The following is a 16,459-nucleotide window of genomic DNA, read 5'->3' as shown; positions in this document are numbered from 1 at the left end:
GAAAACATTCCTTCATTTGCATTTACAGCATCATGCTATTTTAAAAATAATTCCTCAAAAGACTATTCAAGAATGACAACTGTACTGAGAATGAAGTTCGTCACAGGACGGGCAACAATGACTGAAAGGTATAATATATTAGTATTATAAAAGTAAATTAATTCTGGATGAGCTCCATTCCAAGCACATGCACAGCCTCTAATGTCTCATTGCTTTATTATGAGAACCATGTGCTTATTGTGCTGATGTTCAGGCCAAGAGGTTTGGGATCAAATTCCCGCCAAATGCAAGCGTCAGTAAGCACCCAGTCATGATCACGTTCATTTGACTGCTTTAATTGTGAGAACCCCCCCTAAAACGTCTATCATACACAAGAATAGATTCCTAAAATTATATTGAAAACAAGAAAATAATGTATTTCCTCGCTGATACAGTGATAGAGAGCGCGTTATACTCGTAGCTCAAGTCAACAGCGGCTGGCTGAACTGAGCGGCATGAGTCGCTTTGTGACGTCAACTCTCCTCTTCGATTGGCTACGGGATGAGCTGTCAATCTAGAACTAGTGGACCAATGGTGATGCAAAGACCTGCCCCTGATTTACATGAAACTCCAACTGCAAAATTTAGAAACACAAGCGCAGAATGGGGAAACGAGCAAACTGGCACAGGCATACAAAAAATGAAAATAAGAGCAGAAAACATGATTTTCTGTGCGAGTCAGATAATTTTAAATTCATGATTCAGTTTGAGCAATATACATGTGCTGGTCATATAATTAGAATATCATCAAAAAGTTGATTTATTTCACTAATTCCATTCAAAAAGTGAAACTTGTATATTATATTAATTCATTACGCAAAGACTGATATATTTCAAATGTTTATTTCTTTTAATTTTGAGGATTATAACTGACAACCCAAATTCAGTATCTCAGAAAATTAGAATATTTTAAAAAGATTCAATATTGAAGACAGCTGGTGCCACACTCTTATCAGCTAATTAACTAAAAACACCAGCAGAGGCCTTTAAATGATCTCTCAGTCCAGTTCTGTAGGCGACACTATCATGGGGAAGACTGCTGATAACAGCCGTACAAAAGACGACCATTGACACCTTGCAGACGGAGAGCAAGACACAAAAGGTCATCGCAAAAGAGGCTGGCTGTTCACAGAGCTCTGTGTCATTAATAGAGAGGTGAAGGGAAAGAAAAGATGTGGTAGAAAAAAGTTTACAAGCAATAAGGAATAACCGCACCCTGGAGAGGATAGTGCAACAAAACCCATTTAAAAATGTGATTTACAAAGAGTGGACTGCAGCTGGAGTCAGTGCTTCAAGAACCACTACGCACAGACGAATGCAAGACATGGGTTCAGCTTCGCATTACTTGTGTCAAACCACTCGCTTGAACAATAGACAGCGTCAGAAGCGTCTCGCCTGGGCTAAAGGCAAAAAGGACTGCTGAGGGGTCCAAAGTTATGTTCTCTGATGAAAATAAATTTAGCATTTGTCTTTGGAAATCAGGGTCCCAGAGTCTGGAGGAAGAGGAGGAGAGGCACACAATCCACGTTGCTTGAGGTCCAGTGTAAAGTTTCCACAGTCAGTGAGCATGTTTACATCAGTAAGCTGATAACTCACAAATATCAGCTTATTGAAATAATCAGTTCTCCCCGTTTACATGCAAACCAGTAAACTGACAACGCAAGTAAACCGCGTTTACATGACTTTATTAATAAACCGAGTTATTTCCTTGTAGTGACGTCAAAAATAATAAATGTCCGTATCTGAGTAATCCAAATTAGGGCTGCACGTTTTCAAGTTTTTCATTAACCGTTAACCGAGGCCCTTAGCGGTTAATACTCGGTTAACCATAGTGTGTGTCAGGGTTATTATTTTTAGTTTATTAATTTGACGACCGCCATCTCCGTAGTGAACGCGCCTATTGAGAGAAATGCACATCATGGATTACCTAATCAGAGAGTAGCCTTTTTCTTTTCGTTTTAAATTGTTAAAAGACATTTCAAGCTTTCTTAAGATCTATTTCATGTCTGTGAGGCGTACGCTGAGTTTCGTTAAATTAGGATGAGATGCGCTCCAGTTCACGAGCAATGCAAGTGGCCGCGAGGCGAGGGCGCCGTCATGATTAGGGCATGTAGTAAAATATGCAGCCGAGATCGATTCCCACAGCGTTTGACTCGCGCGGCTGAGCCTTTCCCGGCAGAGAGTTCAAGCATCTGTGGACTCGTTCCTTCAGCTCTGGCCATCTTGCTTTCAGTCCGCCATTAGCTTTTTTTCTTTTCTTCATTACAGTTGAAGTAACGTCTGCTTTTCTCTAGTCCCTCACACGTTTCTCACTTCAAACTTTCTTTCTTCTGATCCGTTATGCCCAGCGCGTGCGGCTACCGCTCTGCTTCTGCCCTAATGCGACTTATGTTATTTTCCTCTTCTTGACGAATTTTTTGACTGATGCGACTTATACTCCGGAGCGACTTATAGCCTGAAAAATGCGGTAAGCGCTGCATTGCAATACTTGCATTTTGCCCCGTCACTCTCATTTTTAAAGTGCTCCCACGCTGTATTTTTCTTTGCCCGCTTCATGTTAGAAAGCTGGTCATGACGACTTCTTGTGGATATTACAAATGTCTGGGAGCGCTCTGGTGGTCTCTAGTGGTGCAAAAATATATTACAACTAAATTCAAAGCATGTCATTGACGCCACTTAACCGAGCAAAATGTTTCACTCGGTTACGCAATTTTTAACGGTTAATCGGTTAACCATGGACACCCCTAATCCAAATGTTATGTCAGTTGTGATGTTAATAAAGCGTGTCAGCTGTAGATTTACGGCTCATATTATCCCCCATGATGCAGAGTTTAGACTGAACCTCTTCTACTTCTGCTGCATGAGATGAGAACACATCTTTACAATGTTCTGGGTCTTAAAAGAGTCTGCGTTTGTGATATATGTCCTTATTTTTTATGTAAAACGCTGGCTCTGTCTGGATGCGTTTAAATCTGCTCTAAGTTTGCGTTTGCGTCACCTATCACACATGCGCACTTTAATAAGCCGACAGAAAGCAGGTTAATGCGTTTACATGCAGTGCGAAATCGAGGTAAGAGGCAAAAAACGACCTGTGTCGACCGGTTTATGTTAACGCCGTTTATGACCATACTCCAATAAAAGAAAACGGGTTTTTACATGACCATAGTTTTGATTTATATGTTGTTTAATGTTGATGATCATGTTATTTTACATATGCATATGATTACATATGATATCGCTTGTTCCTGGACTCAAGAATCCTTGGTTCATGATGAACAAAATTTCTGCCATTTTGAATTGTGTCCAAAAGCTCTTTTTAGGAACCAGTCCTAAGTTTTTCTCCAAATCAGAACCAAACCGGTGCTTTAATGTTCTCTGGAGAGTCCATATCAATAACCATAAAAAGAAAGTTGAAATTTTCGATTCACGGTCGCCAAAACGTTTGAAGTGGGCAAAGCCACTTTTACTAAAGTGACTATAACTCAAGAACGAAATTAGATATTTTCACCAAACTTGGTAGGCGCATGTATGGGCTCAATCCAAACGCATCGATTGGAATCAGAAGGCTCTATTAACCCTCTATTTTGACGGACAGCTGCATTTTTTATGGACTTCAGAAACAGCTCCAACTACTGCTGGGATTAACGTTAGCCTGGACTTTTTAAATATAACTCTGATTGTATTTGTCTGACAGAAGAATGTCATAAACACCTATAATGACCTGAGGGTGAGTAAATCATAGGCTTGGTTTCATTTTTGGGTGAACTAACCCTTTCAGCATTCATTTTCAACATTTAGCAGCAATAGATAAAGGCTTAAGGAACGGTTTTTCTTCGCGGAAGCTTTGCGTAAGAGCTAATAAAATATTTAATCTCAAGACAATACTTAGTGTCTAATAATTATTTATTTGAGACTAGTAGGCGTGTAATAAGCGGGATAATGTCCACCCAGCCGGTTGTTATCGCAGAATAAACCCCTTCAGAGTGATCAGGACCCCGACGCAAAGCGGAGCGTCACTCTGAAGGGGTTTGCATTATCCCTTATATATTAGTCATGCTTATTTTAGGTTTTAAACGCACATTTTTTATGTAAAAGTAAATCATCATCTGAAATTAGAACGCAACTATAGACACATATTTAATATTGAGTTTTTTCAGGTTGTAAGCAAAAGCTTCTGTCGGAAACAGGAAACACACACACACACACACACACACACACGTCAGCCCACAAAAGTAGAGATACGCTTCGAGCAGAACAGGGAAGTTTGAAACACACACAAAACAAGTGAGTTATGTGAACCCGTCCAAGATGATTTTACTATTAGTCGGTCTTTTCCTTTGGAATATTCCTTCATTTGCATTTTCAGAATCATCCAAACCAGGTGAGTATCAACTGCCGTTATAAAAATAAAATGTATTTTTGTATTTATTAATTAGATGTGATTTTAGATTTTATGTTGCCTTTACAAAACATATATATATATATAAAAATACTTTTACCGTAATTTCTAAACGACTACAAATCAAGCTATGGTGCGTCGTCTAGCTAATGTCTTCCTCTTTTTGTGGTTTTATCTTCACTTTATATAACTACGCAAGTAATGGTCATAAGACATTTAAGATGTTTAAACTGAATATGTTAACGTATGACGTAACGGTGAGATCACAGGTGATCGCTCAGCACGACTCAGGAAGTTGTGAAGTTCTTCATCAACAAAATGTTCAGACGCTTTGCTTTCCAACATGTCTGACCTTTATGTGCGCACTCAACACGAGCTCACATCCTGTTCTTACTCAAAGAATTATCACGTAAGACATCGATTCTCACTTTAATCAGTAAGTCTAATACAATGTGTAATACAATTTCCTGTGTACGTTTCTGTTCGGTCCTCTGAGGATGTGCATTCTCTAGTGACAAACAACATATTACACGCTGAACCAAAGATCAGCACACACACAACACATTCACACACTGAACACACATTCACTCACATTCAGCACACATTGGCCCCGTTCACACTGCAGGCCAAAATGGCCCAAATCTGATTTTCTTGGGGTCAAGTGACCAGGTCAGACCTCTTCAGAGCTAGTGTGAACACTCAAATCTAGCCCAGATCTGATTTTTTCAAATCAGATTTAGACCACATACATATGGTCCTGAATCTGACCCAGATCTGATTTTTTCCAAAGTGGCTGCAGTGTGAACAACCAAGGCGGATTTAATGTGACTTTTACGCCGATCTATGTCGACATTTAGACCTAATTAGGTGTTAGACCTGATTAGTATATGGGGAGATACTTTAATTAAAGCTACGCAAGAAGTATCCTACCGTAAACATTCTGTTTTTGAAAAAAATAACACATGAAATGGAAGAACGGGGACACAGAAAAACGTGGCTTCAGTGCCAAAGGAATGTGACAAAAGGCCAAAATAACAAATTTTGCTCTCTTTCTTTTCATTCTTCTCTTCAGCACATGCTCATTAATGTTATGTCTTCCATTACACAAACATTTTTGCTTACTTCCTCCATAACCTCCCGAACTTTAGTGCAACAGCATGCTGCGTCTGATGTCATATTGTTCTTTTGTACAGTCTTGTTCAAAATAATAGCAGTACAATGTGACTAACCAGAATAATCAAGGTTTTTAGTATATTTTTTATTGCTACGTGGCAAACAAGTTACCAGTAGGTTCAGTAGATTGTCAGAAAACAAACAAGACCCAGCATTCATGATATGCACGCTCTTAAGGCTGTGCAATTGGGCAATTAGTTGAAAGGGGTGTGTTCAAAAAAATAGCAGTGTCTACTTTTGACTGTACAAACTCAAAACTATTTTGTCCAAACATTTTTTTTTTCTGGGATTTAGCAATCCTGTGAATCACTAAACTAATATTTAGTTGTATGACCACAGTTTTTTTAAAACTGCTTGACATCTGTGTGGCATGGAGTCAACCAACTTGTGGCACCTCTCAGCTGTTATTCCACTCCATGATTCTTTAACAACATTCCACAATTCATTCACATTTCTTGGTTTTGCTTCAGAAACAGCATTTTTGATATCACCCCACAAGTTCTCAATTGGATTAAGGTCTGGAGATTGGGCTGGCCACTCCGTAACATTAATTTTGTTGGTTTGGAACCAAGACTTTGCCCGTTTACTAGTGTGTTTTGGGTCATTGTCTTGTTGAAACAACCGTTTCAAGGGCATGTCCTCTTCAGCATAGGGCAACATGACCTCTTCAAGTATTTTAACATATGCAAACTGATCCATGATCCCTGGTATGCGATAAATAGGCCCAACACCATAGTAGGAGAAACATGCCCATATCATGATGCTTGCACCTCCATGCTTCACTGTCTTCACTGTGTACTGTGGCTTGAATTCAGAGTTTGGGGGTCGTCTCACAAACTGCCTGTGGCCCTTGGACCCAAAAAGAACAATTTTACTCTCATCAGTCCACAAAATGTTCCTCCATTTCTCTTTAGGCCAGTTGATGCGTTCTTTGGCAGATTGTAACCTCTTCTGCACATGCCTTTTTTTTAACAGAGGGACTTTGCGGGGGATTCTTGAAAATAGATTAGCTTCACACAGACGTCTTCTAACTGTCACAGTACTTACAGGTAACTCCAGACTGTCTTTGATCATCCTGGAGGTGATCATTGGCTGAGCCTTTGCCATTCTGGTTATTCTTCTATCCATTTTGATGGTTGTCTTCCGTTTTCTTCCACGTCTCTCTGGTTTTGCTCTCCATTTTAAGGCATTGGAGATCATTTTAGCTGAACAGCCTATCATTTTTTGCACCTCTTTATAGGTTTTCCCCTCTCTAATCAACTTTTTAATCAAAGTACGCTGTTCTTCTGAACAATGTCTTGAACGACCCATTTTCCTCAGCTTTCAAATGCATGTTCAACAAGTGTTGGCTTCATCCTTAAATAGGGGCCACCTGATTCACACCTGTTTCTTCACAAAATTGATGACCTCAGTGATTGAATGCCACACTGCTATTTTTTTGAACACACCCCTTTCAACTAATTCAACTAATTGCCCAATTGCACAGCCTTAAGAGCGTGCATATCATGAATGCTGGGTCTCATTTGTTTTCTGAGAATCTACTGAACCTACTGGTAACTTGTTTGCCACGTAGCAATAAAAAAATATACGAAAAACCTTGATTATTCTGGTTAGTCACATTGTACTGCTATTATTTTGAACAAGACTGTACATGCGGGTTAGTTTGAAACCTCAAACAGTTCACACTGGAATCAGATTTAGGCCACATTTTAAAAGGTAATGTGAACAGTCAAACAAAAAATCAGATCTGAGCAAAAAATCAGAATTAAGACTCGCAGTGTGAACGGGGCCATTCACTCACTAAACACACACTGATCACACATTCACACACTAAACAGACATTCACACACTGAACACGTCCACTGAACAGACTAAAAATGAACTCACACACACTGCTTACACACGCACTCTACACACTCTTTAATTAATGTTGTATTTCAGTTAAAGAACATTTTAATAGTTCTAGTTTTTAGTTAACGATGACAGCACTGATTTCATTTATTTGTAGAGTAAATGCTGGACGACTAAATGAGTTTCAGTTTCCATAATCCGTGTGGAATATGCCTTTGATTGATCGATTGATCTGTGGTTTGGTATCAAAGATGCGTTAACTACACTGTTTCTCTCATCTCTACCCAGAAATAAACTGCATTATCATAAATCTGGAGTATGTAAACTGCACATGGAGTGAGCTCGAGCTCAAGGGCAATTACAGTTTCAAGAGCGGGTGCGTATGTTCAACAAAAACAGAAAAATCTGAGATTTTGGATGCAAATATCAGGACTAACAAAGCGTTTGATTTCTCTTAGGTTTTTAGATGAGCTTCGGGATTGTCCTGCCTATCACAGGATCAACGGTGTTAATGTGGGCTGCAAGTTTCCCTTCAAAAAAGCACAAAGGTTTAATAGCTATTACACACGGCTGTACAGTGACAACGGCAGTCTGGTGATGGAGCAGGAGAATAAGCTGGTAAAATATGGTATGAGAAGTTATGCATATTTCTTATGATTTGACTGTAATGGATTAACTGGTTGATGGATTAATACGGTTTGGTCATCAGTGAAGCTGAGTCCGCCGTCAAACCTGTCTGTGGAGGTGAAGAAAGACACTGAGCTGTGGTTCTACTGGAACGTCACCAACTATGTGAACGCGGACTGTGTTGAGAGTGAAGTTCGTTACAGGACAGACAACAACGAGTGGATGGTATAATATTAGTATTATAAAACTAAATTAATTCTGGATACAGCATATCATAACCTATTAATGTATTACGAGAAGCGTGTGCTGATATTCAGACAAACGGCATGATTGTGAATTTGATATTGATTTATCAGGGTTGGGAAGGTTCTTTTAAAATGGGTTTGACTACAGATTAAAAGTTTTGTAACTTAATCTAAATACTTAAGAACACTAATACGGCATGAAACGCAAACATAGGACTTGGTTTCCTCTATTATTTAAAACAACATCAGTCATGGATCATCAGGAAACGACACACACACACACACACACACACACACACACACATACACACACACACACACACACACACACACACACACACACACACACACACACACACACACACACACACACACACACACACACACACACACACACACACCCTAAACCTAACCATCATATGAAAAATTCTTCACTTACATTTTCAAAAAATATATAATTTAGTATGTTTATAAATCCATAAATCTCAGGATTATATTACATTGTGGGGCACAATGTAATATAAACAAGTACACACACTCTCTCTAGCTCTCTCTCTCTCACACACACACACACACACACACACACACACACACACACACACAGAGTGAGTTCGTAACTTTTATGAGCCCAGATCCCTCTCATTTTGTTCAAATTATTAAAATGTGTCATATTTTGCAAGGTGTTTGAAACTCATGAGCAGAACTGAGTCTTAGGAGAGTCTGAGAATCATCACTGATCACATTAATGTTTAAATGAACATTAACATACTTTTTAGATGTAACTGTAATGAAATTTAGTTCTCAAATGTGCTATTTTAAATACGCAACTCAGTTACATCGATTTTGTTACTCCCCAACCCTGGCCTTTATACAACAGCTTTCTCCAGTCGTCTGATACCTCTCTCTCTCTCTCTCTCTCTCTCTCTGTCTCTCTCTCTCTCTCTCTCTCTCTCTCTCTGTTTCGCTCTCTCTCTCTCTCTCTCTCTCTCTCTCTCTCTCTCTCTCTCTCTCTCAGTCTCCACAGAATAACTCTAAAACCACACGGACCTACTTTAGTTTGCCTTTTCTCTCCAAAAAACGCTACGAGTTCCAGGTCAGAGCTCGTATAATCTCCTCCTGCGGACAGTCCAAGTTCTGGAGCGACTGGAGTGAGTCTGTGTACTGGGGCTCTCCAAAGGCCAACAACGGCACAGGTATCAACGCAGGACATCTTATATAACTAGTCTCTCAGTGCCTTATCTCACTAGTGTGCAGCCATTTAAAACGCTAAACTGCAGAAAGTGTCTCATCTACAATCACTGAACGTGAAAATGAGGCGATTGAGTTCAGTTAAAAGGATTTGAGGAGGAGAGATTCTTCTCTTGTTTTTGCAGTTTAAAGGTGCCCTAGAATGATTTGAATCTATATGTTAAATTGTTCTCTAATATCTACATAGAGGGTATGTGGCTTGTAAATTTGTCCAGATACAGTTTTACAGGTCCATTTACAACCCTATAAATTGTCCCTAGGATGTAATGCTCTGTTTTTGCCTTATTTGGAAGAGTCATGAATATTAATATTGAGTTCTGCTCTGACTGGCTTATTTCAGCAGCTCACAGCAGTTCAGCTGTTCAGTCCTGACCGTCCTGACACAACACAGACCGACTGAATGACACTTTAAGCAGAACACCTCAAATGGAGATTGATGAAATGCAGCTTACTTGGTGTTTTCAGATCATTCGCGCGCAAGAAAGAGCATTCGTGCGGTTGCCAGATTTCAGTCATTTAAATCCCCCAAACAGAGCTTTTCTGTGAAAAAGACACATCCAGTGTTTTACTGAAACATTTCCAATCTGGCAACCATATGCATATGATCTGGAAACACCAATAAACAAGTAAGCTGCATTTCATCAATCTCCATCTGAGATGTTCTGCTTAAAGTGTCGTTCAGTCTACATTTTAGACTTGTCTTATTTTCGTCAACGATATTGCATTTTTATAACGTTAGTCTCAATGTAGGCTACGCAGTGACTGTGATGTACTCTTAATACAAGCATCCAAAAACATCATAGGCCTACTTCAGTTCTCAAAAATATAAATCAGTCCCTCCAGTTTTTTGCGATTCCACGATCGCTGAATACAATTTAATCAGAAATTGTTTAAACAGTCAATAAGTGGATAAATCGCTGCTCACTGCTGCAGGAATACAGTCGCCCCTTTCTTCAGTTTAAGACGCTGAGCAAAGCTTGCTTGAAATGGGCCGAACAAACGAACGATTTGTTGTGGTATCCGATTATAATAAAGCTCAACCATGACTTTTGACATATGACAACAGTCCCCTGCACAGCCTGAACATGACGTGTGTCATGAGTTTCCGTTTTTGCTATCTTCGACTGTCGGTTGTTTACCATCAGTAGATTCGGCTCCGTCAGTTCCGCCTGACAATGAACATGTTTGGACAGATGCAAATGTTAGGGGCGTGCATATAAATGATCCCCAACGCTTGCGTCACGGTTGGGTTTATGTTGAGAAGCACTTTTTTTCCCGTGGTGTTTTTCACAAACAAGATTTACATAAGAAGTAAGAGGCAATGGTGTTTGAGACTCACAGTATGTGATGTCCATGTACTGAACTCTTATTATTTCACTATGGCAAGGTTAATTCAATCAGTTTAAGTCACTTCCGTATTGGCTTCAACAGAAACTGGTGGAGGAGCCGCTTGGTACCAACTAACATTTTGAAAATACAAACATTTACGTCAGAGCGGCTTTACAAACGACACAAATTCGTTCTGCTCGTGTTTCCTGAATGAGGCCACATTTTTGCCGTACTAAAGCATAAAAATATTGACATCAACGATTGACCTGTTTTCCCAGAGAGCCTGAGTCCCGTATCTGTGACGTCACTGATGCTGTACGCACTGGGGGCCTCAATATTACTCGTCATTCTCTCCTGCCTGCTCGTCCACAGTGAGAGGTCTGATTTTTTTATGTTAATTAACTACATTAATCTGAAACATGTTAGTTTAATAATGTTGCACAATAAAATGTTTTATTTACTCTAATGTTTAACGTTCCTTAGATTAAGAATAATCTTAATACCAGTGGTGCCAAATGAAGGACGAAACGTAGGCCAATACCTCACATCCCTTTTTGAAAATTATGACGATAATATAGAGGTAAGCTAGATTTTCCTCATGTACCTTGAATTTGTTCTTTAGTTCGCTGAGGGGGATTGTGTGAATTATATATTATCTTTTTCCACGCAGAAATGGCTGTCCATGCCTAAAGATCTGGAGAACGGCTTCAAACCGAATTTCACGGAGCGTGCCTGTCCTGTGCGCGAGTACAGAATAATGTCCCAGTCCAGCAGTGACAGCGAAAGCATCCTCTCGAACCCAACAGACCTGTCGTCGGATTATCAGTGCATGCACAGCTACTCCTCCGCCTCCACCATCCCTGGACCGGCCGAAGATCTCCCGAACCAGGATCTGTCTCCAGACGATAATCCGGTCTAGCCGTCGGTCTCCATCTGACTGAGGCTATGCAATTTGAGAATTTAGAAATTACAATCTTGATTGATGAAAAGTAAAACATTTAGAGGTGAAATAGGTTAAATTATGAAATCCAGTATTAGCATTTAGCACTTTTTGTAAAAAAAAAAAAAAAAACGCAACAAGGATTGATCATTTCTTAATGTTCTTTTTAGTGCTGTCAAAATTAGCATATTAATGAATGCAATGCATTTTTTCAGTTTAACGCGTTAAAAAACGATTAACTCAATTAACGCAGCATCCGTTTTTTCTGTCATCCTTTGGCTAGCGTTACATGATCACACTGTTATTCATGCAAATGCTTTTAAAGGTGCACTATGCAACTTTCCGTCCACTAGAGGGCGCCTATTCTAAACAAAAGCGTAGATATGAGCAAAATTTGGCCTTTGTTTCCTGATATTTACTACACCTGCAGAGGCCTTTAAATGGTCTCTCAGTCCAGTTCTGTAGGCGACACTATCATGGGGAAGACTGCTGACGACAGCTGTCCAAAAGACGACCATTGACACCTTGCAGACGGAGGGCAAGACACAAAAGGTCATTGCAAAAGAGGCTGGCTGTTCACAGAGCTCTGTGTCCAAGCACATTAATAGAGAGGTGAAGGGAAAGAAAAGATGTGGTAGAAAAAAGTTTAACAGCAATAAGGATAACCGCACCCTGGAGAGGATAGTGCAACAAAACCCATTTAAAAATGTGATTTACAAAGAGTGGACTGCAGCTGGAGTCAGTGCTTCAAGAACCACTACGCAAAGATGTATGCAAGACATGGGTTTCAGCTTCGCATTACTTGTGTCAAACCACTCGTCTTGAACAACAGACAGCGTCAGAAGCGTCTCGCCTGGGCTAAAGGCAAAAAGGACTGCTGAGGGGTCCAAAGTTATGTTCTCTGATGAAAATAAATTTAGCATTTCCTTTGGAAATCGCTTGAGGTCTAGTGTAAAGTTTCCACAGTCAGTGAGCACGTTTACATCAGTAAGCTGATAACTCACAAATATCAGTTTATTGAAATAATCAGTTCTCCCCGTTTACATGCAAACCAGTAAACTGACAACACAAGTAAACCGCGTTTACATGACTTTATTTATAAACCGGGTTATTTCCATGTAGTCAAAAATAATAATGTCCGTATCTGACTCTGAGTTTTCCAAATGTTATGTCAGTTGTGATGTTAATAAAGCGTGTCAGCTGTAGATTTACGGCTCATATTATCCCTCATGATGCAGCGTTTAGACTGAACCTCTTCTACTTCTGCTGCATGAGATGAGAACACATCTTTACAATGTTCTGGGTCTTTTTCACTTGTGTTTTGATCAGGAGATTCTGTAGTCTTTCAGGAGGTAGCGCCCCCTAGCGTACAACATTAAAAACACTTTTTTTGTGTGTTTGGTGGCAAAAGAGTTAAAGGCAAACAAAGATGCAAGCACAAACATATTTAATCTATATGCGTTACTTGAAACTAACCATTTTCCTTGCCATGCTATTTGCACAGTTTTTCATGTATGTGAGATTTCTATAGAGTTGTTGTGAGGAAGCCAACAAACAGATCGCTGTACTAACAGTTGTGTTGAAGTAATGAGCTGTGTATTAGTGTGTTTTAATGTGTGTCTGTGATTGTAGCCGGTTTTACTCAACAAGACTAAAGACCAAAGCCTCTCGAGGTCAGAGGAGTGAGGTTTACACGCATCTCTCACTGGCCTTCGAGTTACTCCATAACACATATTTAGCAGAAAGAAGTCAGTTCTAGAGTGTGATTTGTGTAGTGTTGGGAAATGCCCTTCACCACCAACCCATTTATCTGATTATTATCTGAGTGATATTTGTGATTCATGAGCTGTCAGTTGGTAACATACAGTGTTTGCCAGAGTTGCATTTTAACTAGACGAATATTACTTTTAGATTACTCTTACTGTATAATTTACTGACATGATATTAAATTTAAGATTTTCTGCTCCAATTTAGGACATTTTTAAGACCTGGTCAAATTAAAATCTTTTTAAGACCCACAGACACAGTTATTATTCTTCTGCCATAAAACTGACCGTGCAGACCAAACCGTAAGGCCTAGAGACTTGAAATAAATAAAATAAAAAAGCAAATCTGCTCATAATTCCTGGACTCAAGAATCCTTGGTTGATGATGAACAAAATTTCTGCCATTTTGAATTGTGTCCAAAAGTTTTTCTCCAAATCAGAACCAAACCGGTGCATTAATGTTCTCTGTAGAGTCCATATCAATAATCATAAAAAGAAAGTTGAAATTTTCGATTCACAGTCGCCAAACTTTTACTAAAATGGCTATAACTCAAGAACGAAATTAGATATTTTCACCAAACTTGGTAGGCGCATGTATGGGCTCAATCCTGGGTCCACTGAAAAACATTGTGATAATTGACTACTTGGTGGCGCTATAACAGGAAAAATAATTATGAAAATGGCTATAACCACCAAAACGTTTGTCCGATTGACTTGAACATTGCTTGTCATGATCGTCTTTGAGCATAGACATCCTATTGGCTGCTGGGCGCCGAGATCTGTGGCGGCCATTTTGAACCGGTCGTTCTCCTAGTTTCGTTGCATAGCAGCAGTTAAGATGCCAGAGCACTGTTCAGCATTAACAATCGCAGGTAGGGCTCGCGGGATTACTTTTCACAAGTAAGATTTAACTTTGCCTTCGTACTATTGGTTGTATTTTGTCCTTAAATCCAGATAATTGAGAAGGAGCAAGGATCTTTGATAGTACTGTACTGAAATCGTAGCTAGCTAATGTTAGCTAAGCTATGCATCTCCCTCAACTGCAGTGTTTTACACATAACTTAAGTTACTATTCAGATCAAAAAGATGTTAGAAAGCACTTGTTAGATGCACGAAACTTACTTTTAGCGTTTGGTAACATGTGCCTATTAGTACCAACACAATCCAATCTGAAGTTAATACATGCATTGCTGAACGGGCATAATAACTGTCGTTGTGTTGCAGATGAAGGCAAACAGAACAATCCCAATCACAAAGGCTGATGCCGGAACTTTATCAGAATATTATATATTTAGTGTGTGTGTGTGTGTGTGTGAGAGAGAGAGTGAGTGAGTCACAAATCATTATAAATTGTTTCAACTTATTAAAATATCTTATTTTACTTCAACTCGCTGTTTCTGCTTCTTTATCATATATATATTGTGTGGTTTTATAAATCCCCGTATATCCTATATCGCATATTTTGATTTTGGACGTCTGGACACTTTATATATTATATCAGAATATTATGTAACTGTTAAGCCCACTATAGCCCTATTCGGACGGTAATTGTTTCTCATGTGGACGTCTGTAAAACACATTTGCATGCCACCTCAGTGATAAAACTATAGTCTATTCGGATCAGATTCGGATGGCGATTTATTCCCGGTGGAGGAGCGAGTGATCGTCCGCACCTGGGAAACACTGCTTACGTGGTAATTCAAATGATTGTCTGCTGTAAAAATGTCATATGCTTGGAATAAAAATAATTCAAAAAAACATATTTAATAATAAGACATTATTATTTTATTTAAATGTCTTGTTTAAAAAAAAGTAATTTTAAAAATGAGTGGAAATAACGTCTCATTTCAAATGTTTAAGTGTTTTTTTCTCTTTCTCTTTTAAGCGGTGATGAAAGATTATTCTTGTAAATACTTTCCAGCATTTTAGTAATAAAAGTGTAGGCTTTAGATCTTTAAAATGCATCCGAACAATACCTTACGACCCCACGAGAAACAATTACCATCCGAATATGGCTTAAGAATATTAAAATACGCTGAACCATGTGTCCTGTATCATAGCTACATTAATGACCTTTGCAGCAAAAAACCCCGCGTTAATATCGGTTAGGTATTCAGTGAGATGTGATTAATTAAATGCGCTGACAGCTCACTGCACCTGGCAAACAACTTACACTGAGTGGAGCTGGCGACCGGTTCAAGATGGCGGCTCCACGGCTCGACCGTGCCAATAGGCAGTAGCGCTCGATAGGGCGTCTATCTATATGATGTCTATGGTCTTTGAGGACAGTCGCATATCTCAAAAAACATGGCCGCCATCGGCCAATGTATTTTGAGCACCTATTAGACAAGGTTAATTTTTGCGAACTAGTCCTTTAAATTTTTTTGATCTAAATAAAAACATTGCAGCACAATTCTCTGGACTCTGTAGATAAATAATAAATAAAAAGAGATGACCGTTACCATTTGGGCAGTTATAACAGTCATTTATAGAATGGGCGTGGCCAAGTGCAGGCAAAAGCCTATAACTCCTAAATGAAAGCTCAGAACTTCACTAAAGTTGGTGAAGCACATGCGAAATATGATTCTAAACAAGCCTGCACACTTTGATAGAGATCGGACTATAGGTGGCGCTATAATTGTTAAAAAGCTTTCCTATGGTAACTTGCCTGCATTGGCTGTAAGTGGTCTTTCCTTCTGTGGTTTAAAGAGCATATTGCAGGTAAAAAAAAATTGAGATGGACATATAACCTTGTATGAAAATGTCATATGAAAAGGTAATTCATGATTTGAAATGTTTTTAAAAGACATAAGAGCACAAATTTAGCAGATAAAGTGGCCGTT

General features: G+C 39.2%; 1 protein-coding gene across 1 annotated transcript; it reads left to right on the top strand.

Annotated features, from left to right (window-relative positions):
- The first annotated feature begins 4,259 nt into the window (after window positions 1–4,259).
- On the top strand, window positions 4,260–15,003 carry LOC137062819 (cytokine receptor common subunit gamma-like). Its single transcript, XM_067433737.1, has 8 exons — window positions 4,260–4,419; window positions 7,750–7,837; window positions 7,920–8,089; window positions 8,171–8,313; window positions 9,358–9,526; window positions 11,189–11,288; window positions 11,394–11,490; window positions 11,581–15,003. The coding sequence occupies exons 1-8, from the start codon at window positions 4,347–4,349 to the stop codon at window positions 11,827–11,829; spliced, it is 1,089 nt and encodes a 362-aa protein (XP_067289838.1). The 5' UTR covers window positions 4,260–4,346; the 3' UTR covers window positions 11,830–15,003.
- Window positions 15,004–16,459: the final 1,456 nt, after the last annotated feature.

This window comes from Pseudorasbora parva, chromosome 23, assembly GCF_024679245.1.
Source record: "Pseudorasbora parva isolate DD20220531a chromosome 23, ASM2467924v1, whole genome shotgun sequence".
Lineage (NCBI taxonomy): Eukaryota > Metazoa > Chordata > Actinopteri > Cypriniformes > Gobionidae > Pseudorasbora > Pseudorasbora parva.
Note: the sequence above shows the minus strand (reverse complement) of the source record. Positions and strands in the feature narration are given on the sequence as shown.

Excerpts from the sequence above, each read along its gene's own strand:
- LOC137062819 (XM_067433737.1), top strand. The coding sequence starts at position 4,347 with ATGATTTTACTATTAGTCGGTCTTTTCCTTTGGAATATTCCTTCATTT. Across the intron at positions 8,090-8,170 it reads GAATAAGCTGGTAAAATATG|TGAAGCTGAGTCCGCCGTCA; the intron begins GTATGAGAAGTT and ends TTTGGTCATCAG. Across the intron at positions 11,289-11,393 it reads CTGCTCGTCCACAGTGAGAG|ATTAAGAATAATCTTAATAC; the intron begins GTCTGATTTTTT and ends AACGTTCCTTAG.